This window comes from Anser cygnoides, chromosome 6 (genome assembly GCF_040182565.1).
Source record: "Anser cygnoides isolate HZ-2024a breed goose chromosome 6, Taihu_goose_T2T_genome, whole genome shotgun sequence".
Classification (NCBI taxonomy): Eukaryota; Metazoa; Chordata; class Aves; order Anseriformes; family Anatidae; genus Anser; species Anser cygnoides.
Genome location: NC_089878.1, coordinates 12,359,023 through 12,384,127, shown reverse-complemented (window position 1 = coordinate 12,384,127; position 25,105 = coordinate 12,359,023). Strand labels below are relative to the sequence as shown.

The 25,105-nt window shown below is 41.6% G+C and overlaps 1 protein-coding gene across 8 annotated transcripts in view; it reads right to left on the bottom strand.

Annotated features, from left to right (window-relative positions):
* Positions 1 to 3,170: 3,170 nt before the first annotated feature.
* The window catches only part of TRAF3IP1 (TRAF3 interacting protein 1), a 45,567-nt gene continuing 23,632 nt past the window's right edge, over positions 3,171 to 25,105 (bottom strand). For 5 of the 8 annotated variants that reach the window (XM_048050926.2, XM_048050930.2, XM_048050929.2 and 2 more), the window contains 7 exons: positions 19,605 to 19,695; positions 18,779 to 18,865; positions 18,054 to 18,174; positions 17,869 to 17,905; positions 17,165 to 17,241; positions 6,150 to 6,373; positions 3,171 to 3,582 (listed from right to left, as the gene is read on the bottom strand). In XM_048050926.2, the coding sequence (XP_047906883.2) occupies positions 3,417 to 3,582; positions 6,150 to 6,373; positions 17,165 to 17,241; positions 17,869 to 17,905; positions 18,054 to 18,174; positions 18,779 to 18,865; positions 19,605 to 19,695 (803 nt within the window). In that variant the 3' untranslated portion in view covers positions 3,171 to 3,416. Of the gene's footprint in view, positions 3,583 to 6,149; positions 6,374 to 14,950; positions 15,031 to 17,156; positions 17,242 to 17,868; positions 17,906 to 18,053; positions 18,175 to 18,778; positions 18,866 to 19,604; positions 19,696 to 25,105 lie in introns of those variants that run through there. The other 3 variants (XR_007159060.2, XM_066999889.1, XR_007159061.2) reach the window with 3 other exon arrangements.

Genomic DNA, 25,105 nt, shown 5'->3' with positions numbered 1-25,105 from the left:
TAGGTTTGTGGAAGAAATTCTTCTCTGTGAGGGCAGTGAGGCCCCAGCCCAGGCTGCCCCGAGGAGCTGTGGGTGCCCCATCCCTGGCAGTGCCCAAGGCCAGGCTGGATGGGACCTGCTCTGCTTGTGGGTGGCACTGGGGGGGCTTTAAGGTCCCCTCCAAACCAAAGCTTTCTGTGCTTCTGTGAAGTGAACAGCTCTATCTTAGCTTTTTTGCCAAATGCTACTGTTACAGACAATGCAGAGAACTGGGCATTTCTAGGGAGCCCTATGTTGTTTTACCTCAGCCTGCCATGAGGTGAATTGAAGAATTTTCAGGAAATATACTGAATCTAGTAGGCCAGCATGTTTGGACTCAGGATGCCTGTCACTGGTGACTTCGGTGTTGAGGAGGGGACCAGCTGAGCAGGGGACCTCCACCACCACAGCTTGACCCCCCTGGGGTTTCAGGGTCCTTGCCTCAGCTCTGGCCGACCCCATTTCATACACCTCAGCCCTTCAGGCCTCCCTTCCCCTTCACTGTTGAACACAGAGCTGATCCTCTTCCATCACCACCCCCGGGAACGGCCTTTGATGCCCTCAGATGAAGAACATCCAGTGCCTACATTAGCTGCAATCCCCCACCTCAGCTTGCCCAGTTTTACCCCTCCTGGCCTCCTCTGTCCCCGAGTCCCACTGACCTGGGAAGGTCCCATCCCTCTGGACCCCCGGTATCCCTTGCTGGCTAGCAGCTGCGTTTCAGGGTCCTGCAAACAGCTGTACCTTTTTCAGCCAAGAAACACTCCCTGACCCTAGACCAGAGGGGTTGGCAGCCACCTCCCGACCTGCAGAAGAGGGAGGAATGTCAGGCACGTCGTGAAACACAAGGCCTGCTTCCCAGAACTGTCAGGCTCCATTAGCTCTAAAGGGGGCTGACAATGTAAGGGTTTTAAACCCCAAACCACTGCTCTAAGCGAGCTCTCCCTTGCTAACGAACCACCCACAAGCTGAAATGCAGGCTCAAGGCACAGGCACTGCGATATGCGCAAGAGCCACAGGCAGCCGCGCAGACACAGGCGCTGCTCTGTCCGCTCCCCCAGAGGCTCTTTTCCCCTTCACAAGGCACAGATGTTTATTTGCTTTTCGCAGTGCTGCATCCTCAACCTGCCTTTAAAACTGGAACAGGGCTCAGCTCATCGGCACTAGCTTCGTTCCACCGTACTGGAAAAAAAACCAGATCTAGACAAAGAGCAAGCTACGACTGAAGGAGAGGAGACGCGTTATTAAGCCCTAACACTAAGGGATTCCTGTTTGAAGTGATATCTGATGCAGAAAGCAAGCAGCGGTCTAGGGACACCAACCAATGCATTATTACTGCTTATTATCTCTGCCAGCCAGGGGCTGGGATCCTCTCTGACGGCAGCAGCATGGAGAACAAAAAGGTGTCTTTGGTCCAGACAGCTTCTTCCTCCCTCCCTTTCTCTTGCCTCGTGAATTTTACACTTATAGTCCCCACCGGGGATGTATCTGGGCTGACGGTGAGGCTGGGCAGGATTCCCACCTCCCTCTTCATTAAGGGAAAATGCCTGCATAAAGATGCCATGAGCCATCCCTGAGGTCTCCCAGAAGATGTGGCAAGCAAGGTACCGTATCAGTGCCTCTCACCCCATATTCACATGGGCACTAGGCTTTCCACCCCATTCCAGGGGACAGTCACATCTAATACAAGGACAGATGAGTGCAAGGCTCACATGACCACACAAAGAGCATGCAGCATCCTTCAGAAGGGGGAGACAAGGAGAGCAGGCCTAGAGAAGGGAACTTCATGAAACGCAGCGACTGAGGGAAAGGAAAAGTCATGATTTAAACCCTGCTTGACCCAGAGAAGAGCTGAAATCACTTTGTGTCCCTGGAGAGCATCTGAAACACCCTGTTAACGGGTAAAAACAGGTCTTCTTTTCTCTCTTCTTTCACAAACCCCTGCTTCCTCTCCACCCCCACCAAAATCCTGTGCAGCAAAGCATCCTGCCCTTATGGTGACCAAAGCTAGAATGCAACTCCTAGATGCAATGTACTGTTGATTCTTTTGAGCTCAGAAAATGAATCACTTTACACCAACAAAATATTGAATATCTGTCACACTCCCAAGTTCTGGGGTAAACTACCTTTAGGCCTAACCCTAGATCACTACACAGCAAAGAAAATAAAAAAAGTATCTTCAACACTTATTAATTATAACAAACACACAAAACCCTTTAAAACATCCATATTTGCATGTTAAATACTCACGCTATCTGGTGATTATCCTTTTGGTAGACTTTTTTGAGGTCCGGATACCAGACGGGGAAAAAAAAAAAAAAGGAATGAAAAAAAAACAGAAACAGATTTGCCAACCAAAGAAGAAAGAAGAGAGGACACTGCCACTTCATAAATAATCCAAACAACATGGGAGTAGATGTACTCGCACGTTATAAAAATCTTGAGAGAATAGCCTTGCAGAGGACTAAAGCCTCCTGTGCTCAGTGCAGTGTCATATAGTTGTGTCTATGCTAACACGCTTTGCAGATTTAGTAAAGCTGGACTCTAACGTGCAGTACACTCAAGAGGTCATTAAGAAAACAGTACAGACATCTGCAGCTAACTAAAAAAATCAGTGGAATTATTCACATACAAAAAGTTACGGGAACATGCATTTGGGAGGAAACAGGTACTTAAATTAATCCTTTCCAAATGAACATATGCAATAAAAATGGAATTAACACCTGTGCAGATAAAATACTTCTGCTCCCTTACATGGTGATGCTTGTATTGCATTTTCAGTCCTTCCTAACAAGACTCCCGATAGCTCTGGAAACATGACATCATCTCTGTAATGATGCTAAGAACTGCAAGTTACACAAGGCTTTGCTTCTTGATCTTGGGGGACTTTTTATAGCTAACTTTGCAAGAGCTGTAAATGACGAACAGGATTCAGGAACATTCTGACCTGCAGAAATTTGGAACATTTTTCTTTAAAAAGGGGCAAAAAAAGCATCTCATGCCCATTTTTCACAACTGCGTGTCCAAAAGTAACCTCAGTGGATACGAAGGAAGGAAGGGGATGCATGGAGAACTGGCTCAGAAACTCTGCTCAACAGCTCTCAGAGGGAAAGAGGGCGGTGAAGACCTGTTAAGTAACAGCAGTACACATCTAAATAAACAAGTTATTTTAATAACTCTGCAACTTGAGCATTCAAGAGAATATAATTTTATCCTGGATAATATCAACATCTGAAGATCAATGTAATAATGGGATTTTATATAATTTTTAGGCTTCTGGTCCATAACCATTTTACATCTAAACAGGGCATATCTTAACTTTTCTCCACTATTTTGTTTTTTATTTGGTAGGAATGTCAGTCAGTCCCAAGGCTTTTGTTTGGTTTTTTTTTCCTTCTTCACCTTCTTGAAGACAAGTTTATGCTGAGAACCATCCTCCGTATTTTTTCCTCGTTTTTTAAAATATTAGCTTTTACAGCACAGATCTTGTCTTGCTGGTCTTTAATCAACTGTTCCAGTTCAGCCAGTTCAGCTTTTAGTGGTTCTACAGCACTGTCTGTGATGCTGAAAGAGACACAAAGAGCATAATGTTATTGGAAACATTACGCTGCTTCAGGTTACTTAAGCCTCCAAGAACGTACATTCAATACTTGAAAGTTTGCAAAGAATTCAAGTTGTGCCCACCCTTCCTGAACGAAAGTTCAGAATAAGAAGCACAAAGGCAAAGCTAACAACATGGACAGAGAAGAATATTGTTCAGGAAAGATCACCCGCAATTCAAAGCGAACAGTATCCTCTTGGTAACGTAGCTTTTCTGCTATAATCTCCGTGCTTTGCAGTTATTTCACCCCACCTTACACGTGTGTCAAGCGCTGCTTTCATTTTACCCAGCCAAGAGCTGCAACCACCTGGCCCAGGGACAAAGCAGCTTGACTCTGCAGGACAGAACACAGCAGGAACACCCACCTTTTACTGGGGCCCCTGTTTGTTACCATGGTGTACGTGGTGACAGCCATCCCTCCGGGCCTCGCCACAAGAGTTTAAAGGAGAGAAGCACATTGCAGAGCAACAAATTCAACTGCTGGGGAGGTTGCTGGCTTGCTACCAGCTATTTCCTACAAGAAACCAGCAGGCCAGCAGCAAGACACCAGTGGCTGCCAGCAGCACCAAGTTACAGAAGGTAAACATCTGATAACAGGCAAGGTACATGAAAACTGACCCACCACTAGCTGCTGACAAGGGCAGGCAATCCTACACTAATAGGAAATATAATAAAAGGGAATTATATGCTAATAAACCACAAGCACAATGACAAATCTTAAGCGAATGGGGCTGTTTGGCTTTAAAAGCAATGTGCCCTTTTCTGTGATGCTTAGCTGATCTACAGGAATGCTTAACAGCCTAGGAATCAACGGACTGAACCAGCCCGCTGTCATTCTGAATTACCCAGTCACTTTAAGGACTCATTAGCTAAAGTCTGCATCTCATAATCATTTAGTTTTCTCCTCCTTTCTACACCATCAGCATAAATCACAGAAAAAATCACTAGAAATTGCACTAACATTCCCCCAATGGAATCCTTCAATTGTCTTTCACAGAAGCAAAAAAAAACAGACACGCATCCAAATTCCACTGCATATGGGAAGCATTGTCTTCTTCATGTCTGATACTGGGTAATTCTTCATGAAGGATTTGACATGCCATAGCACTGCGCTGATCTGATTAGGATTTAATACTGATCTTCATGAAGTGCTGCAATTTGCTGCGGCAGTCCTAGCTTGTGAAATGGAACTGAGTAGCCCTGCTGAAGAGATGCTACCCTGCATGAAACAGCTGTCCATCGTAAAGTTTGGGTCAACATCAACCTGAAAACAAAGTCAAGGGGCCAGTTCCTTCCTCCCTCTCCTTTGGCATCGATATGAAGGTGACAGCTTTGTCCGATGTACAATCTGCCAGGGAACTTAGGGGGCAGAAAAAGCCAGTTAAGCACACCTGGAAACTATGCTGGGAAACCAACTGAAGCATAGATGACTTCTTTGGCCACAGTGGACCCACTGAGTGAGCATGTGCTTGGAAAATTGTGCAAGATTTGCTCCCTATCCCTAGCTCTGATTTGAGCTGTCTGGCAAAGGGAAGTGGGTTGATGCCTCAGTTTCTCCAACAGAAAAATAAAGTCAAATGCCATTTCCTTTCTCTTTGCAGAGGTGGTGCATTCCGAGGCCAACCACAGTTTAAAACTCTGCCAAGGTTTCTGGATAGAAGGTGCTATGTAAGTGCAAGGAATTAACATCATTACACTTTATATGCGAACCAAAGCCCTAATTCCCACCCCAGCCCATGGACTAAGCCAGCAGCTGTAAAACTTCCAACATTTAACACATTGCTACTTACCAAGATGGGGCTTAGCTAAGAATACCATTCAGAGGCATACTTGCTTCTACAGGAATTAAGCATATCGATTCAGGGAAGAGCAAATTTATCTACTCTCATTATGAATCCAAGAAGATAAAATTGATCATAAATACCTAAGATCATTTTTAAGATCAGAGGACACACAGTTGGAATGGTAGTTCTGTTTCCAAGGAGAATAAAAAGATATATCAGTCAGGCAAGTAAGGCCAAGAAACTCTTTCTAGGCTTGACCTCCTTGACTCTATCAGGCATGCCACTTTTCCTCTCCTTGCTTTCTAATGTTGTTTTTAGACCATACACAGACAATCACCACTGTTATTACCACGACTTCAGAATACAGTCTTTGATGGCACACAGAAAGCAGTTTGTGATTTGGGAAGCTGATGCTTTTCCCAGTTCACAACCCAGCTTGTCTACCAAAGTATTCCCCCCGTTGCTCCTTAAATATTCGTGAAGGAAAAAAAGCAAAACATTAAGCCCTCTCATCTCACATAAATGTCTGCATCTCTGCTGTCATGTACATCGTGTGAAATTGAGCTGAAAAGGCCTTCAGACTTTAACACTTCAAAAACCAATTTGGACTGCAAAAAAAAAAATTCCCCAAACCACAAAAGTGACTGATGACAAATTCGCTTTTACAAGCAAGTAAAACTCTCCCTTCTCCTAGAAACAGACATCTGTCTTGAGAGATAAATCAAACTTTCCCTGACCACACTGACCTTTGCTCTTTCTGCAGAGCTTCTGCATGCTGTCTGTTCTCATGCCGCCACATCTGCAGCTCGTTCTTCATGGCATCCATGTCTTCCTGAATGTAATCCATGATCCTGCCAAGTGTAAGGGCACTCCGGCACAGTGTCTGAATAGAGACCTGAAACTTCTCGATTTCTTTGGCTACCAGGTCTCTCTCTTTCTTCCTAGCTGCTTCTGATACAAAAGGCTTCTCCTAACAAAAAGGAATGAATACGGAGGAAAGCATCAAAATTAGGAAAAACGTTTGTTGTACACAAAGTATCGAATGATGAAGGCTTTAGAGACCACTAACTGAAGTATCTGGAGAAATTTTTATGACAGTTTGCAATGAAAGGGAAGAAATGAAGCAATAGTCTAGAAACAGATGAGCAGAAAGTCTACCATATCCAAGTCTCGCTGCTAGGAAGAGCTGCTACAAAACTCTGCAATAACATCAGCAATATTAAATTGCTTTCGGGTCAGAAAGCACACAAAATTAAAATTAGTATTTGATCCCATAAATGACCTCACTGATGTTCTCAACATGATCTTTCCCAGAGCAGTGGGGAGGGCGGTGTTGGGGGAGACCTCCTTCTCATTCGGTCATGTTTGACTGAATACCTTCAACTCAACATATTTCTATGTTAAAAGGCAAGCTTCTGGGGCTTACCGCGGCATCATTACACAGAATCTCTCAACATACACGTAATGCTGAACAACACGTTAGTGATCTGCTGCTGCCACTGGCTGCCAACAACTTCTCTCTGTAAATCACACATCCATCTGTCTGTCCATCCATCCATCCGTCCATCCATCCATCCTCCCCCTGCACGCCGGGCGGCTGCCCAGCACAAGACCCTCGTGGATTGATGTTCACTCAATACTACCACAAGTCACAACACAACCACACCAAAAAAAGTTCACGTTCAACTCCAGAGGACAATGATCATGACTTCTGAAAGGCAGTGTTTTTGGAGAAGCAGAAGCGTCCCTGCTCACGATGACAGGGTACTGCACCACAAACATTCGCTGGACCTGCTCAAGGCAGTGTTTTGGGAGGTGTACTGGATGCTCAAGAGTACAGCCACCTTGCAGCGCATAGTTTAGTTCTCCAAATCACTCCCTTCAGCATGCTTCTCTCTTTCCACCGGCTGTATCTGGAGTTCCAGCTCCTAATGCTGGTCCTAATAATAGCACCGCGTGCTGCACAGCTGAAATAGATGGTGGTTATTCCCTTCCTTGTAGTTCTGTTAACAGTGTTTGTAAAGTCATGCCGGCTGCAGATGTGGCCTCAATAAACTGCACTACTCAAAAATAATTTGGTCTTGTGCACGCTTCCCTCGTGCGCAGCCAGCGGACTCTCTGTGGTCAGTCTCTGAAGCCTCACTGCAAGTTAAATACAGGGAAAGCGCATGCTAAAACGGCAGTCACGAAGAGCAAAATGATGCCCTAAAAAGAGCAAAATGATGCCACATTACAAACACTTTGTCATTACGAACACTTTATTCCAGGAAAGCCCTCCCTGAAAACAACAATCACCATGGAAGAAAAGTCCACTGTTTTTCACCCCACAAGAAAAACAGCCAAATTTCTCTTTCTTTCCCAGAGCCCTAAATGTCTAAATTCCCAAACCGAGTTTTTCTTTTAGACACGCAAAGCTTTAAGTAAAGTTTATTTAAAGTAATTTCAGTCATTTAATGCATGCCGGAAAACGAGAAAGGTCTTTCTTTACCACCCCAACCACAGGATCAACCCGTTACGAAGCAGAGGTCCTCGCGGCTATATAAACACAGGGGTGGCAGCGTGCTGCTCCCTTGCAGGGACACGATATCTACCATGCTGTCCCCTCCTGCCCTCCTACCCAATTGGCCTGTCTTCCTGTGCGAGCTGTGGGCTGTTTGTTCAGCTGTGTTTGGAGGCAGCAGGGACTACTGCCAAGCACATTTCAGCAGCCCTTGGCTTACTGATGAACTCAGATATATATATTTTAGAAAAATACTTCTAAAGATTTGAAGGCTGAGATTTACTTGCGTCTGATGCTTGTGTTTTACCACACACACGGCACATGAAAACTGTGGGACTTCTGAGTTTACTGTGATTTTATAACGTTAAAGTTGTTTAATTAGCAACTGGGCTGAAGTGACAAATGCTGGTGAACTCGTGACCTTCGCTTCCTAAGTCAATTCATGAGTGCTGGCCAAACTGTTAAAAATAACACTCATCTTAATTCCTTCTCACTCGACTTGTACCTCTGTCACAGAAGCAGGTGTTTCATTATGCTACATCACATAAAACACTTTATTCAGATACTTTCTGGAGGCATCCATGTGTTTGCTATCCTTTACAACGCAAAGATGAAAGCACTGCTTTTTGACCCATTTCATCCCCCGAGAGCTGGTGAGCACCCGTGTTCAGAGCACAGCTGCTCAGGCTCGAGAAGATATTCTCCCCTGGGTCTCCTCCTTGGCAAACCTTGGAGCACCACGGCCAATGGCATCCCCATCAACTTCGTTGGGTTTCCTTCCCTGTAGGCTCTGCAGCTCCCCAGAGAAGAGAGCTTTTGCCCAGGTGTCCCTGAAGGCACCAGTCACAGGACACAGTCCTGCACGCCAGCCATTTTCTACGGCTCAGCATCTATCTGAGGTTGACAAAAGTTTCTTTTCCAGAGGCATTTTTCTCCCTGCTAACTTGCTGGACCTCATAAAGACAGTGCAGATCTGTTCATATGTCACAGCACGTCAGATCCTATGCTCTCTATCCTATCTTGTTTTTTCCAGGCAAGTTCTTGCTGCGTGCTGTGCTCCACCGAAGCCATATACAAGGCTTAATCCATGGTACCAGAGTTTCCACATGTAACTGGGAGGTTATCTATAAGCAAAATCACCTTCGGTTCAATAATGGAGCAAGGCTGTATCATAATCAACAGCTTCACAGGAAAAAGTCCTGCTGCCTTGCTTTTCCTCCTAAGTGCACCAAACCACCACCACTTTCTTCTGCCTGCATTGTAAAAATCCATAGCCAGGAGGTAAGGAATTTGTTTCAAATACAATTATCTCAAAAGCAAGAAAACTCAGTCAGTCCATTATCCAAGGATACATCTGTGTGTGTGTGTGTGTGTGGTAAAAATGAAGTATTCTTCGTGTTTTATTTTCCAAGTTCAATGTTTTACATTTTTTTAGAGCTGCATGACCTCCCTGATGCCTACACACTCCAAGCAGCCACACCTCTCAACTCCAGCAAACGTGGTATGAAAATTAAAAATAAAAAATGAATGAAGATCCCACAATTTAGTAAATGAGCAAAGCAGAATCGTATATTTTTAAGCATGGATCCAGCTAACAATTTGAAATATTCCATACTAAAATACACAGCTGATCTAAAAGCTCAAGTGGAAATAAAATACAGTGGAATATTTTCCATTAATCATGAAGATGCCCTTAAAGTGTATTTGAAAATATTTAAAAATAATTTTAGTGTCCCTGTAACTTCAGTACATTTTATGTAGTTCAATTCTTCAAAACCAATATAAAAAGAAAAAAATATCATCCCATCTAAAGTAATTTCAAGTAATGAAATATAAAAACATTACAAATCTATTAAATACTAATCAGACTTTAAAATGTACATCAACAGGACTGTTAGAAGCTCAGTGTCTTCAAAACACAAAACTGCGCGATACAAGTGGTATAAGAGCATACGAGCTTTTTAGTGTATCCTTCTTTAAAAGAGAAGCACTTAAATTTCAAGCTCCCAAGACAGATTTCCCAACACCTGAAGGCACAGTCCCTCCTTGAGTTAAAAAATAACAATCAATCCTTTCTTTCTTTCCACTCACACTTCCACTCCAAGATGCCACATTACATTTCCTGCAGTCCACAGAAAGCTGAGCTCAGGGCACAGAATTATTATCACGGAGAGGTACTCAAGCTTCACCAGCTATTGCTGATTATAAGCAACTAAGGAAAAAAAAAATACAACCACCAAACTGTCTGTTCTCAGTTTCATAGGTACAGCTATGGGTTAAAGTCTGCATGGGTCACTCTTAAATTACTAAGAATTATGGCAGATGGTTTATTACAACAAGCAACGTGGGTGGTAAGAGTCCTGAATGCCACCTTTGCTCATTCTGCACAAACATGTAACAGGATATATTCATTTTTAAGAAAAATGCCAGAATCAGAATTGTTCCAGTCTATTTAATTAGGTCATACACCTCAATGAACTCTCCTTTCACAAAAGCCCAAGAATCAATAAATTATCCTCATATAAAAGACTGTATCACTTCTGTAGGCCCAACACGCTTCCTTTCCTTCGTGTTTTTCATAAGGCACCAAGATAAATGTTTATTTTGGATTCCTGGGAAAAAGTCTGCCTTTCCCATTACCTCAATCCGAACAGAACACAACGTGGACTCAAATGCAGGGACCTAAGAAATTAAAAAGCAGAAATTTTCTTTTTAATCAATACAGGGGAAATTATCAACAGGGTTCCAGAAACCACCAGAATTTACCTGTGTTTAATTTACCCTCACTAAAGCAATTAGTATAAATATTATAGTGTGCACAGCTCCATAAAAAGGATCATTCACAAGACATCCATTTCCAATATCCATACTGTTGAGGGCATTTGAAATGTCTAATGTCTACTAAGTTAAAGAGGTGGCATGATTTTTTCCCCCCAGTGTTTTTGAAAGTTTATTTCTAGAAACAGGATTTGATTGCTTTTATATAGCTTCTTCTTTGTTTCCACTTTTAAAATTAACAGTTTTTAAATATGAAACAAATTAGAGCAAACATCCATCAAACAGCTAATAGTTTCTACAGCCCCTTTTAACTATTGTGTTATGTCCCATTATGGAAACAGACCCAAGTAATCATAGTTTTATTGAGCAGTACCATTTCCCTCCTAGCTCTTTCTATGGCTAGGACAGGACAGAAACTTCACTTTGGACAAGTAATTTTGATACATTCAATGCAAAAACAACAACGTGGGCTTTTTTATTGTACAAAATATTTTTTGATCATAAAGAGTGTTTTCTTTTCCTGGTTTTTACAGAGTCTGCATTTTAAGTAGATTGTAACTATCCACTAGGGATCACCATAAGAAACTCTTTCACAGAAACAGAGGGGAAAACGGTAATGTTAAATCACTTCAAATGAACAGGATGCTTTTTCTGCTTATGCCAGGTACTGAGTTCAGTAGCAGGCCAAGGCAGAGACATGATGTTCTTTGCTGCTAGACTCACCAGAGTTAGGCTGACCTCTTTCACACTTGGAAGACACCAAAAGACAAAAAAAAAAAAAAAAAAAAAGGGTTGCTCTTTTTAGGGCAGGGAGCTGGGGATTCCACACACACACACCCTTTAGTTCACATTTGACACCTCTAAAAAAGAGCTGGAATTTTCAGACCTAGGTAAACATCCCACCTCAGCCCCCTGAGCCAGCTTGCCTTCTTTCCCGTTAACTCTGTGCTGTGGAGAATAAAACCTCACGTATTGGGTGCAATATTCAGCATGCTAAGCAGAATCCTGTGAGCCTGACCACGCACACACACCACGGGACAACTCTAGCAGTAATTAATGAGAGCAGATAGTATTAACTCAACTGTAATGGCATATTGGGTGCCAGTCCTGCCCCACTTTCCTTTTCTTCCTACACTGCTGAAACTGTGGGTCCACGACCTCCTTTTCTCTTGAAACAGCAGCCCGTTTCCTGTCCAGAAGGAATTTGCAGTCCTCATGCTCCTTGTGTAAACCAACTGCTTCCACACCAGTCTATGCCCCAGGAGAATATCCTAGCCAGATCAGTTGATAAGCTTCTTGAAATACACAAAAATCGCCCGCACTGTCTCCTACACCACGCTATTACTACACCACTGATACGCTGCATCCTTTCCTGGGGATGGAAACCACAGCTGCCTTGCTGCACTTTTGTACATAACTTTCTGTTTAACATATCCATCTGCTGTCTCATGTTGTATTTATATTATATCCACAGGAGAGAACATTTGTGTTTTTGTGTGCAAAGGCCACAGCAAAGGAGCCATGACACAAAGAATATCACAAGAGTGACAAAAATCCCATTCCTGCGTTCACAGCTTGTAACACAATTACTTGAGGGCCACATTTCTTTTCTGAGAGTTGTTACTTCTATAACAAGGACACTCAAGCATAAACTCATCCAATTCAAGCTCCTACGATGCCTGTCCATAACTAGACTGCTGGGTAGAGCTCTTATTTTTGAGGAACTGCATGCTTTCACCAAAAATTTCTCACGGCACCTTTGTTTCTATCACTGTGTGAACATCACATCATCACGGCTGTCAGACAACGGTGAAAGCCCTTCTGCATGTAATGCCAATTAAATTCCCCTGTCGGCATTTCTCATGACATATAAACTGGCAGGATGCTAAGAAGCTGTGGTCTTCAACGGTGAACCCCTTCAAAACACCGAAATGGTGGGACACGTGAATACATATGGTTAACATGTCACACTGCTAATTGCGTTGACTGAAGGAGACGCACAACGCTGCCCAGCTGATGGATTAATGTAAAAATCAATGTCCTGAAGAACTTTAAACAAACGGAATCAGCAATGATTCTGTTTGTTCTAATCTTAGAAGAATCTACTTAATTTACAACATCTGTAATTAAGGTTAATATTGTCCAGGTGCTAAGCTATTTTAATATCACTTGTTCCCAGCACAAACCTCAAAGCTGCTTCTTTTCTGAAGCCTATGAACTGCATTTGGTAGTGTAAAGATGGGAATTCTGTGATGCCCACTTGCTTAAACTATTTAATAACCTGCCTATATTTTCCACACATCAAATAAATGAAGTGGAATACAAAAGGTACCATCTGTTTCTTTCTCTGTTTAACATAAGAGGATTACATTCTAAACAAATACATTTAGGAATTCTTTTTAGGAATTTGTTAGGCTGAACACAGCTAATCAAGGCAGCAAAAATCTTGTGTATTTCCAGAATGACCTCTTTGTTTGACCTGAAAATCGTGTATATTATTTTAAGTTTCTGCACATGCAAAATCTATGTGATGAAAGTCCCACTCTTTTTTTTTTTTTTCTTTTTTTTTTCCTCCTTCTTCATTTTCTTTATTAAAACTTCTTAAAGAGCAAACGTATGTTTGGGAAACTCAGCACAACGAAGGTTTCAAATGAATGTTTTTAACACAAATAAATTCTCTTCTGCAATCAGCAGTTAGAAGCAAAGGTGTGAAACATGCCCAAGAGTCCATGAGCGCTACATTTTGATTAAGTATCAATTCAGCAGCTTCACCTAATTTCTAATTGACTAATCCACAATAAATCAGGTAGATCCACTGATCAGTTGATTGCTGAATACTGGACTTTATAAAGCACCAGCTAAAGGATCCAGTGCTCAGAATACAGATATATCCTCTTCTCCCTTCATTTTCTCAACTGGCAGAAAAACAAGGTTTTAAAGACTAATGAATATAACTGGAAAAATATTTCATTTATTCTATACGTATTGAATAGTTTAACAAAACTGTGGAAGATAAACATTCTTACTGACAGACACGAGGATAACCTTCAGCTATAATTTCCCAAAGCAAGTATTCTTTCTAATTTTCACTGGAATTTAGTTACTTTACTCCAAAATGCAGAAGTAGAATCACATTTTACTCTTCCATGCATAATACATTTTGGAATACTGTTGCATACTGATGTAGAAGATATTTCTTCTGGAGAGTTTGATGGAAAACAAATTAAATAAAAGAGCTGACAGTCTGGGGAGAAATGGTCAAATCTCAGACTGATACTGTTCCCAGCAGACTGCAGAGCTAGACCTGGCACAGAACATACGGCTATTTAACACAACACGCTGGCCAGAGTTCGCTGACCCATTCTCACAGTCCCAGCAACTTAACGGCACTTGGTTCCACTTGCCTGCCTGGAGCACTTGGCAGGAATAAACCACTTGAAACTCTTCTTTCTTTTTAATTACTTTTGCTGCCTCTCCCCGAAGAGATTCCACAGACCAGTAACTATCCTTCTCAAAACCACTGGTCTGCACTCTTACAGGAATAACTCCTGTCGCTGTCTTCTTGGGATCTCAGGAACGTCTAGGTCACGCATAAGCGTGCCAGACCCCTACCTGCTACACACTGCATATCTGGCCCCTGAAAGACTCCTAGAGACAACAGCACGTTGGAAATGTATTTTTTTTACATTTACTTTCTCCTGCATCACAGCATCTCTATCCTCCAAAATAAATCCCCAGAACTCAGTATTCTCTCCAGCTCATGTTTTCTGAGCTGTATCTGTCAAGTCCCAGGCACCAGCTCTGAGCATTTTTAATCACCTTGTGCACTGATTTTCCCTCTGCTGTCAGGAAAACTATGCTTCTCCTCTCTCGATCATGACAACTTCTCGACATAATTTGAAAAGCAGTAGCAGCAAAGAAACCTAACGCAGCAGCAGCCAGCTGCTTGGATATGAGATCAGATAATATTCCAGGAGCTTAGTGCTGTATGTTGCACGTGATAGACCAGGAAGTCAGCAGTTTTTTTTTTCCAGAATTAGTCGTCCATTATCAATGCTGCTAACACAGATCAGTGCTTCAAAAAATGCAACAAAAGACAAACAAGGACTGAATGAATGTTTAGAGACTGAAACTAGGCAATGGGACTAAACAATGATTGTACGTGGACACAATTGTCCACGTGCATTTAAAAAAATCTAAGGGGTTAACAGTGAGTCATTTTAGTTAATAAAAAAAGGGAAAAAAGAGAAAAAAGTTTAGTACAATCACCAGAGGAAGCTTCCCGAGCATGAAATCCATGAGGTTTTGTAAATCCTCCCCATTGTCCCTTTCTAGGTCCAGTGCTCAACCTGACAGGACACAATACAGAACAATACAGCCTTCAGTACAATTCTGTAGTGGCAGGAAAAATCATGAAATCAACTACTATTGCCGTCCCAAAACTTGGTCTGGAGATTGGTGATTGAACAGCACCACCTAGTTATATAACCAGGAACAGGAACAGCTGTATCTCGTGTTCTCACAAGTGCCAGCTCAACATACACTCCAGTAATGAGCTTTAGAGCTACTGCATAAACACAGCAATATCACCTTTAAACCCTTCTTTTCTCCAAACAGCTATATAAAGACAGAACTTACTCAGCAAGCAAGTTTTCACATCAGACATTCATTAGAAATAGCCAATAGCACTTAAATGATCAGTACATAGGCAATATAAGCTGCATGTTTATAATAAATGGTACATAATTCAGCAACTTAGACAAAGCTGTATCCATTCATAATGGATTATGACTGGGAGAACCAAAGGTGTTTAGAAATAATTAATTTTCTTCTTTAATCTCAGATCTTGCAAGAAAGGGATTTTTTTTTTAATCAGCCGGGCAGGCCTGGATCTCAGACAGCCTCAAACTTCAGATAGGAAGATACTTCCCACAGCTCTGATCTACCTCCCTGTTTTTCTCAGTGTTGGGGATGGCATGAAAAAGGCTGGTCTGTGTGACAGCACAACCTACTATCACTAAACAAGAAAGATAGGGACACTCCCATATGCTAAGAGAATTGTTGATTTTAGCCTCCCAAAACTGCAACCCTAAAAAGTTATGGCTGTTTCACTTCTGCTGCAGATTGCTAGAAGCAATTATGAAGTCATACAAGTTCTAGATAAAAGTATATTTTTAAACAGCCTACTGTCTACCCCAGTTTTAGTCCCTCAGGGACTTTTTTTTTTCCAGCTGTGCATTTTACTCATTGACAAATAACTACACTTGATAAAGTGAAAAGAGGCAGTGAAGCGGTCAAAAAGTCACTTCAAAAAGTCACTACTGATTTCGGAGAACTATTTGAAAGAGCTTGATACTCAGCACTGTGAAAAGTTTAACTCCTGAGGTCTGAGTCATGGCATCTTATCAAACTGCAGCATGCCAAATCATGGATCATTCCCCCCAAAAAAAGAATATGGTTGGTAAAAAAAGACAATACTGAATTAACATTAAAAGAGATGTGCAATTGGAGATATAAGAGTTCTTTGAAAGTATTTGTCTTTCCAAAACGTGGTGTATCTGTCTGTATTTTTATAACAGCATTCTGAACTGCACTCCTCAGTGTCTTCCTCATCAGCACAACAAACTACCTCGTTGATTTAAAAACTTGCCAAAGGGTCAATGGACCAAAAAAGTCAATCTAAAAATGCCCCACCTTTTGCTCCTTCTTGCAACATGAGCTTTGCAAGGCTGAAAGAGCAAAAGCTTTCCAGTTGTGACAAGAAGACATTAAAATCTTAGTGTTTCAACCATTTGCTTTTTTTTTTTTTTTTAACCACTGCTAGACCTTTTCTAGATCCTTTTTAAGCTGTCAACCCCCTTCCCCACCAAGGGAAAAAAAAAAAAAAAAAAAACCATCATAAAAGCCATACACCCCTACTTCTTTTCCTTTCCCAACTGCTGGCTGGGGAAATAAAATAAAATCACTTCATAGATTCAGAGTGTAACGTTGGGGTATGCTAGATGTTACTAGGGTAACATCCAGTGATATGAAAACACTCTATATGGTTAACTGCACCAGAGGTCTTATTTTTTTAGGCAATGATAACAGTTGTTGGGCAACAGGACACTGTTCTTCATATGTCTAGAGGACAATTAAGATTGAAATAATAATGCTGCAGCTGTACAAATGTAAAGTATGTCCTACTACATCTAGGGCAAGGCTGAAATCAGCAGACTTTGTTCTGGAAAAAGAACAGGCTAAAGGCTACCTGAAAAAGTTTTGAATTTTATTCAGCATTTCAGTGCACATAAAAAGTCAAGCTGAAAAAGAAAGAGCACAACGCAGAGAATGTAAAGGACTGATGGAGGAAAACAGTAAGTGTTAACACGTGAGGGAGGAAAGTTTAATCAAAAATAGAAAAAAAAATCAGTAAGGGAGAGAAAAAGGTCACTATTACAATACTTAATATTCACGATTCTTTGAAGGCCATTACCATCTTACCCTCTCTGTTGCCTTCGATGATTTTGGTGATGATTCATAATCTTTCTTTGTTTCTAAGATTCTTTTTACAAGTCCACCTGGTGAAAATCAGTACATTTCTCAGCATTGGTTGACACTATAATATTATCCAGAATATTCAGACAACAACATTAAAACCAACACAAACAGCATTCTGTTATATTTTTTAATTACAGAGACAAAAGGTATTTTTTGATCTATTTTCTCCAATATCTTTTTATACACACACACGTATGCATATACATATACCTTTGCTAGGAATTTTTTGATACAGATAAGTATGTCTGCCTAAATTGCATCCAATGTAACCATAATGGATCAAAGCCTCTGAATCACAGATCTGAGGTCACGAGAAAGCACAAATATTTTTAAGAACCAGTATATCTATTTTTCTAGAAGCTTTTCTGTAACCTGCATTCAACAACCAATCCCATTCTCCTATCTCAGAGAGGTGTATATAGCGAAACTGCATTTGACATCACCTGTAAATCCTGCTGCTCAACTAAACAAGGTGGTATTTGATAAGTATTTCCTGGTTTTCTTGCAGAAGTTGCAAGCTCCTGTCCCTTCAAGAAGTTATCTTGCTGCTGTATTCAGCATATTAAGTGCTCTGCACTTGGTTTAAACTTGTGGTTTTATTCTATACATATATGTATACAAATACATATAAAAGCAAACAAACATACCGTGCTTTTCATCCTCGACCAGATCCACTTCTGGCTCCTACACATGCAGGAAGAAAGCTTTAGTTGCAAAAAGCTGACATTGGTATAGCATACAACTAGTCAAAGAAACATCTAGCTAGATGCTACTTAAAAAAAGAAAGCTACAAAATGTGGAAAAAGGAGCTATAATTGCAACATTAACAGACCATTTCCATCTCTGGTATTTCAGGCACTGGCGGGGCTGCCTCCACCACAAACTGGTCATCATCATCATTAGAAATCTGCTGGTCTGTGATAACATTTGGGACTGTTTTACCACTACCACTCCTGGAAGAGACAAAACAAAAATGAAAATCTATTAAGATCTGTCCAATCCCATTAAGATCTATCCAGAATAAAGGAGACAGCAGCTCTCTCCCTTCCTCCCATAACATAAAGCAGCACGTAAAATTCTGTCATTTCTAGTCACAGTCCAATTCTGAAAACAGTCAGTCATCCTCCTCTCACAACAGGATGTTACTCTCCTTCTGGACACACTGCTTGAGTGCTCAGCACTTATTAGAGATCACCCATAAGCCATTTTGGCCATCATTTCAAGGGCGTGTTTTACAGATCTCTTCTAGTGGTAGTTTAACGTTCTAGTCTTATCTGTTTCAGAGTTCCCAAAGGCAAAAAAAAAAAAAAAAAAAAAGGAAGTTGTATCTTTGAACTTGCAGATGTGGCTACTAACTGTAACTTTTATATAATGAATTGGATTTGCTGAAATAGTGAACAAATAAAGCAGGCTTTAATTTTCTAACCTGAATGAACTCATAACAGCAGTAAGGTAATCCCCTGCTAATGCTATACAGTGGCAGGGGATGGACAGAAAATCTAATGCTGTGGCATGAGAGCTAGCGACGTCTGCTCTGCCACCTCTCACATTCCTTACCTTTCTGGAAGTAAGGCCTCTACGCTTTCTTGACGTTTTACTACTCGGGGCGGTGCTGGTCTTGCACTGCTGGGACGGGGAATACGTCTGCAAGAACAGAGACCTCTCCATTTATACTTTAAAAGGAAGCCTCACGTGTCCCTCAGAGAGAAAGATATGCATATACAGATGAACTTAGTAATTTAGTTGATGCATAAAAACACTCAAAACATTCCCAGTATATAATCCAATATAGCAATACCTTCTATCCTAGTGGGAGTCTAGGAAAATAAAAATCTAGGAAGTGTGACCTTAAAGAAAAAGATTATGATTTCGTGTAGAACCACCTCTTGATTTGTATCCAGGTTATTTTTTAGTGAGACAAGTTATTTAGCATTAACAACAAATTTAGCATTAAAAATACACGCTGCATTGCAAAAGGAAAAAAGCGATACAATTACAGCAGCCTTTTTCTGGGCACAGAAAAAGTAAATTGGGATTTGAAAGGCAAGTTCATCTTACCCTTAACACCATACTTTGGAAATGCATCTGCATAATGCAACGCTCTTCTCAATAGACACTCCACACATCCCTCTTACTTTAATAAGATTGCATCAAAGCACTTCATGGATTATGAAAATAAGTCCAAAACACTTTAAAATGTTAGTTTTGTTTATAGAAGGAAATGAAGATGAACAAAATGAACCATATATGGGATAATCTTTATTATTTGGTACCACAAGCAGAAACATGCTGTTCGAAGTTTCCTCACTAATTTCAAATTGACTGAATTACCTCCAGACACCATCATAGCTTCATTCAGACAGAATAAAGAATAGGAACAAACCTTTGGGTAGCCTGAGGAGGAAGATCATTGGGTACTTCACCATTTTCAGATACCGCAGGCTTTTCAGGAGCAATGTTCTCTGCTTCTTCTTCTATTAAATGAAAAAAAAAAAAAATGAAAAGTGTAATTTTGACTCAGCTGTCAAAGTTGCCAAGGAAAATCTAACTTTTCTTTACAATAGTACTTCAAATCTTATTAGCACTATAATTTATGCTAATGAAATACATCGTATGACAAACCTTATAAATAAAATTCTATTTGCTTGTATAAAAGTTAAATATCTTATGAATTTCTAGTTTTTTGACACCTCAGAGTATTCACAATTCAAAAGGGACACTGCAAAAACATTTAAACTTTCATTTTTTATTTGTTTCTTAATATCGTGAAATTCCCTCATGTTTAAATGACATCATCTCACTAGGTTCTTTCATAATTTCACGGCAATGTTTGCAGTATTTCAAGCTGCTCATTCTACAAAGTCACGAGAAGAAAAAAAAAGGTTTTAAAACTGTATCTCTACATTGATTTCTTTAAAACCTTAGTTTTATTTACATTAAATTAACTCCTTATTTTCCTTTACTGGTGCTCTTAGTTGACCCTGACCTGAACAGGGCTCAAATGGAGTAGCTGACTTCCAACAACCCCTTCCAACCTGAAGGACTCTATGGCTGGAGGATGAGTGTGTACTCTATCATCCCACCACTGTGATGCTCTCTGTAGGGCTGACCCATTTGCTGTTGAAACTGGACAGACGGTGCAGCTGATGACGTGACCCCACACCTTCCAAGCTCGGGTTGGACCGTCCTCCACAACAGCAGAGAAGATAAATGGCCTCTTTGCCCTGACAATCTAACTGAGCAGGCATCATTCACAACTTTCTGCTTTAACGTTGCTACAAAATAATTTTGGTAGGTAAAAAGCATTTGATGTCCTTCAATTCCACCTAGAAAACTTGCTCAGATGAACAACCTGTCAGTAAGCATTGCTCCTGTGTAATGCCACACACACAAAAGACATCTCTAACACTATTTCTTCCATCCCAGCATCCCTCAGCTCTGAAATCACCAATGAATGGCACCAAAGGCCAAGTCACACTGACTTTTACAGGCCAAAATCTAGGTAAAGAAAGAGTTTTCTTTCTCAGAGTCTTGTATTCCACCTCCCTAATGTGTTTGTGTATTCTCTGAACAGCCATTTCACTTGTAGGACCTTCCAATTTAAAACTACCAAGTAGTTTTATACAGTATTTTGAAGAAACTTTATGTTTAAAAAGTGTATTAATCCTACATACAGTCTACTGAAGAACATATGGAAGATACATAAATACACTTACCTTAGTAAGCACTAAATGCACTTAACTAGTAAGCACTACATTAAGTTTTCCCTTGGTCTTACTGGTATGGGGAAAAACAACTGTGCCTCACACGAGCGGGAGTGCTCCCTGCAGTAAGGCACCAGGCCTGAGTCCAAAAGGTTCGCCCGGTTGCTGGCCGTATCGCAAACTTCCTATACTTCCCAGGGTGGCTCAATTAGCATACCTGCCTAATGAGTGTGATAGGGATTTCCAAATCCTCCTTCTGCACAGCAAAAGGCATTTTAGCACAAGATGGAGATCACGAAACAACAGAGAAAGGAAAAGCAGAGGTCTGCTCCTTACTGAAAGATCTGCTGTTGCATGAGGACTCTGCTCAGAGCCTGCAGCTGCAATCCCAGGAGCTGAGACTGGTGACCAAGGGTATGCCAGTTAAGTCAGACCGAGTGAAGAACACTTCGGCAGCCCGTAAGGGTTTGGGGAGATGTGTGTGCCCAGGAGTATTTCTCTTGGATGTGTCACATTCAGCCTACTAATGGCACAGCTTTACATCTCGTTCTGAAATGCCACCACGCATCTTAGACACGGCTGGTTTCTGCAGCTCTGTGGGAAGCTCATGCGGTCCTCACATGCCCCTATACACACCCGAACCCCAGGAAAAAAATGCCTACAAGGTTCACTATTTCTGTTTTCAAGTCAACAGCTACCATCAAGCAAGGAGCACACACCGCTAAATAATTTAGCTTTTGGAACAGCATCAGCTATACCCACGGCTTCTGCTGATTTCTTGCTCTCGCTGCACCTTGACACGTATCACACTGACTCCACATAGACAGAAAGCCAATGGCTGACAAGAATCCTTCAGGAATTCATCTACTCTGTGTTAAAAACCTCACTCCCCTGGTTCATTCCAGCTCCGACAATGCCTCAGCGCGATGCTGCGACGTGCACAGAGCCGAGCCAGGGAGGCCTTGGGGCTGCCAGGGGATTTCTACACTCACCCTTTGTTACTGGCCCAATTCTCCAGCAGTTGTAGGGAACTTTTGGTGGAATAAAACTTTCAGTTCTAATACAAACAGAAGCCACAAACACAAGTAATAGAGCGCAGCAACATCCCGTACTGACATTAAGAAAATGGAAAGCGTATGTTTTATTAAACTGGTTATTAATAATAATGACCTGTAATACATTGCAAGAAGCTCCTCACAATACCTGCTTATTTTCAAGTTAAAAACCATAAAGTGCTCATAAACCATTACTTTTTTTTTTCCTCAGGAAAGCACTTAACTGAAGCACAAAAGCACTTTCATAGATGGCTTTTTGGTATTCTTTTAACTAAAAACTACTTGAATGAAGTCTACTCAAACCATGCAAACACAAATTGTATTTTTATTCAGTTTTAAAAAAATCTTTAATGTATAGCATTAGAGGTTAAGAGTCCCACTAAAGTACAGAAGTGTTTTATTTACTAAAAAGCACTGTTTTATTTCTACCAGAAGTTTTTAGCTATCATCGGTATGTTCACTATGTTCACCATATATTCACTATATTCACTATATATCACCGTATGTTCACGGTATGTTCTTTTGTCACTATAAACTCAACTGATCCGGAGTCACTGGCAAATCCACCTGGAAATACCAAACACACTGATTTCTCAGAGAAGTTATATGAAGTCCTTAAAAATAATATGAACAAATGAGACATTAAAAGTACACACTGAACTACAACCAGCTTCTGACTCAAGATCTACTGCCAGAGCCAGGAGAACGGGGACAAACATATTAGGGATTGTTTCCAGCAACTCGCACCGCAGTGCTACAGACATCAATGTTCTGGTCATTAAGCAGATCAAACATCAGAAAAAAAACACTGTTAAGAAGCCAAAAGACAGTGGAGGATCAAAACAATTGTGTGGATAGAATAACTGAGTAGACAGTCCTGAAAGTTAAGTAAGCTGTGCAAAAAGGTACAACGGATGATTAACGAGGCAAAGCCATGCCCATCTACTTTGCACTGCTAAAAGCACAGGGATTGCTCTCCCTTCAAGGAGCAGTTTACAGAATCCTCAGACATAATTAAAGGTCCAGAGGAAATTCAGAAGCAGCTCACAAATTTATTTATTTACTTATTTGTTGAGTAGTCACAAGTTCCGTGCACGCTCTTGAAAACCCTGTAGGAGAATGGAGTTCAGCTCCTCCCTGACTAGCCTGCTCCAAAGGCACAGCTGCTGAGGAAGGACACCAACTGTGGTTTTCAAGCAGTCTCAACACCCAGCTCCCATTTAACTCTGCTGGAGTATAAATCTAATGCATAATTAATCAACCTAAATGCTAACATGGCCCAGCTGCACAAGCAACCGATGCAGTGCCTAAACATCTTGCTGGGACCAATGGCTGGGATGCTTCGACAAACGGAGCTGAGTTTCAGTAGCTTCCTAAATGCTTTTGTGAGCGTAAACTGGCACTGCCACCAAAAAAACCTCCTGCTTCCATGCTTCCCACTCCTTCCTGTTAGCACACACATTCACACACTGCTCAAAGAACGCCTCGGCACGGCTTGGTGTAAGGCACTGCCCTCCCAGTGTCTGCGGAAAGGACGTTCACATTTTATATGGGTCAGGTCTGCGCAGGTGAGTGGCAGGAGCTGTGATGGCTCAGCTGAATGACTGACAACATCCCAAGGTTACTGTAAGGTAAACTTCAGAAGGAAGACCGGCATTACTCCCGCAGAGTACCTCAACACAAGCACCAGAATCGTGAGAACATAACCACCACCAGTGGAACCCCAAACAGAGCTCGTTTTAGAATTTAACAATGTTAAGAAAGCCTTCAGTGTTAATCATCACTTCTGAAAAGCCTCACAAAGGCCTACACTTCATATAGTGACTGTAAAACGCAGCTGCTCCACCCTCCTTGCCGCAGTGGGTGCATTCATTTGGACATATCTAAAAGGAGTAGAACCTAAGTAACTTCAGGGGTGAACCTCCACACTCGTAAGAGCGATAGCTGAGGCAGGAGGTACACCCTACTGCCATGAAGCTTTATACAGATACTTCTTATTCAACAGGCTGCCGTGAAGTAGCCAGCAAGGATTCCAAATAGAGGACATCAAGAAAGAATAAGCGACATGCTGACAAATCCACACTTATAAAGAAAGAAAAAAAAAAGAAAGGAAAAGCCTCTGTGCTCAAAGACAGAATGTATGACTGAAGCTGAATTAAGAAATTACTATTTCTGCCAAAGGATCCATCAAAATAAGTTTATTTCAGCCAGTGAACAATGCTTTTAAAATCCTATAAGTGATTCTTCACAGGATCCCAGACTGGCTGAGGTGGGGAGGGAACCCCGGGCCCACCCGCCCCAGCCCCGCTCCAGCAGGGACACCCCGAGCAGGGTGCCCAGCCCCACGTCCCGGCGCCTCCCGAAGCTCCCCAAGGAGGAGACCCCACAGGCTCTGGGCAGCCTGTGCCAGGGCTGCGGCACCCGCCCAGCACAGAAGTGCTGCCTGGTGCTCAGAGGGAGCCTCCTGGGCTCCAGGCTGTGCCCAGGGCCTCTCGGCCTAGCGCTGGGCACCGCTGGATGGAGCCCGGCTCCTCCTTCATTGCATCCTTTGGAAACTTTCATTTGAAGTTATAAGAATAATACAGAAAGAAGGAACAGGTCACTTCTGACTTATGCTGATTACTGCAAAAATATGCATTCAACTTAGCTATCTGCAATGACTGCTGTTATAAATTGTTGTAAGTGATTTTGCATTCCAATTGTGAAAGCAATTTAATGTGTGAAAGAAATATTCATTCCTCTAAGAACTTACAGAAAATTAAGGTTCACCAATGCACTAGTACATTACACTCTTACTGAACAAAGCTGAAATACAGACGACTTGTATTTTATACCACCTGAAAATCTGATCCAAATCAATAATGAACCTGGGGGTATTTCTCTTATACACATTCAAATTGGAAATACAGAAATATAAAATTGTATTTCATAACAAATACATTCCAATAGACAAGACAGCTCCAAAAGATAAAAGGAATTAGCATAGAAGTTCTCCCAGTTGTGTAAAGTCACGCAAATGTCTTGGCCAACTGTCTACATTTCATTGGACTGACCCAGCTATGAGGCCCTGAAGGCCACAGGTGGACTGGGAAACAGCCTTTGACCTCCCACATACATGGCATCAA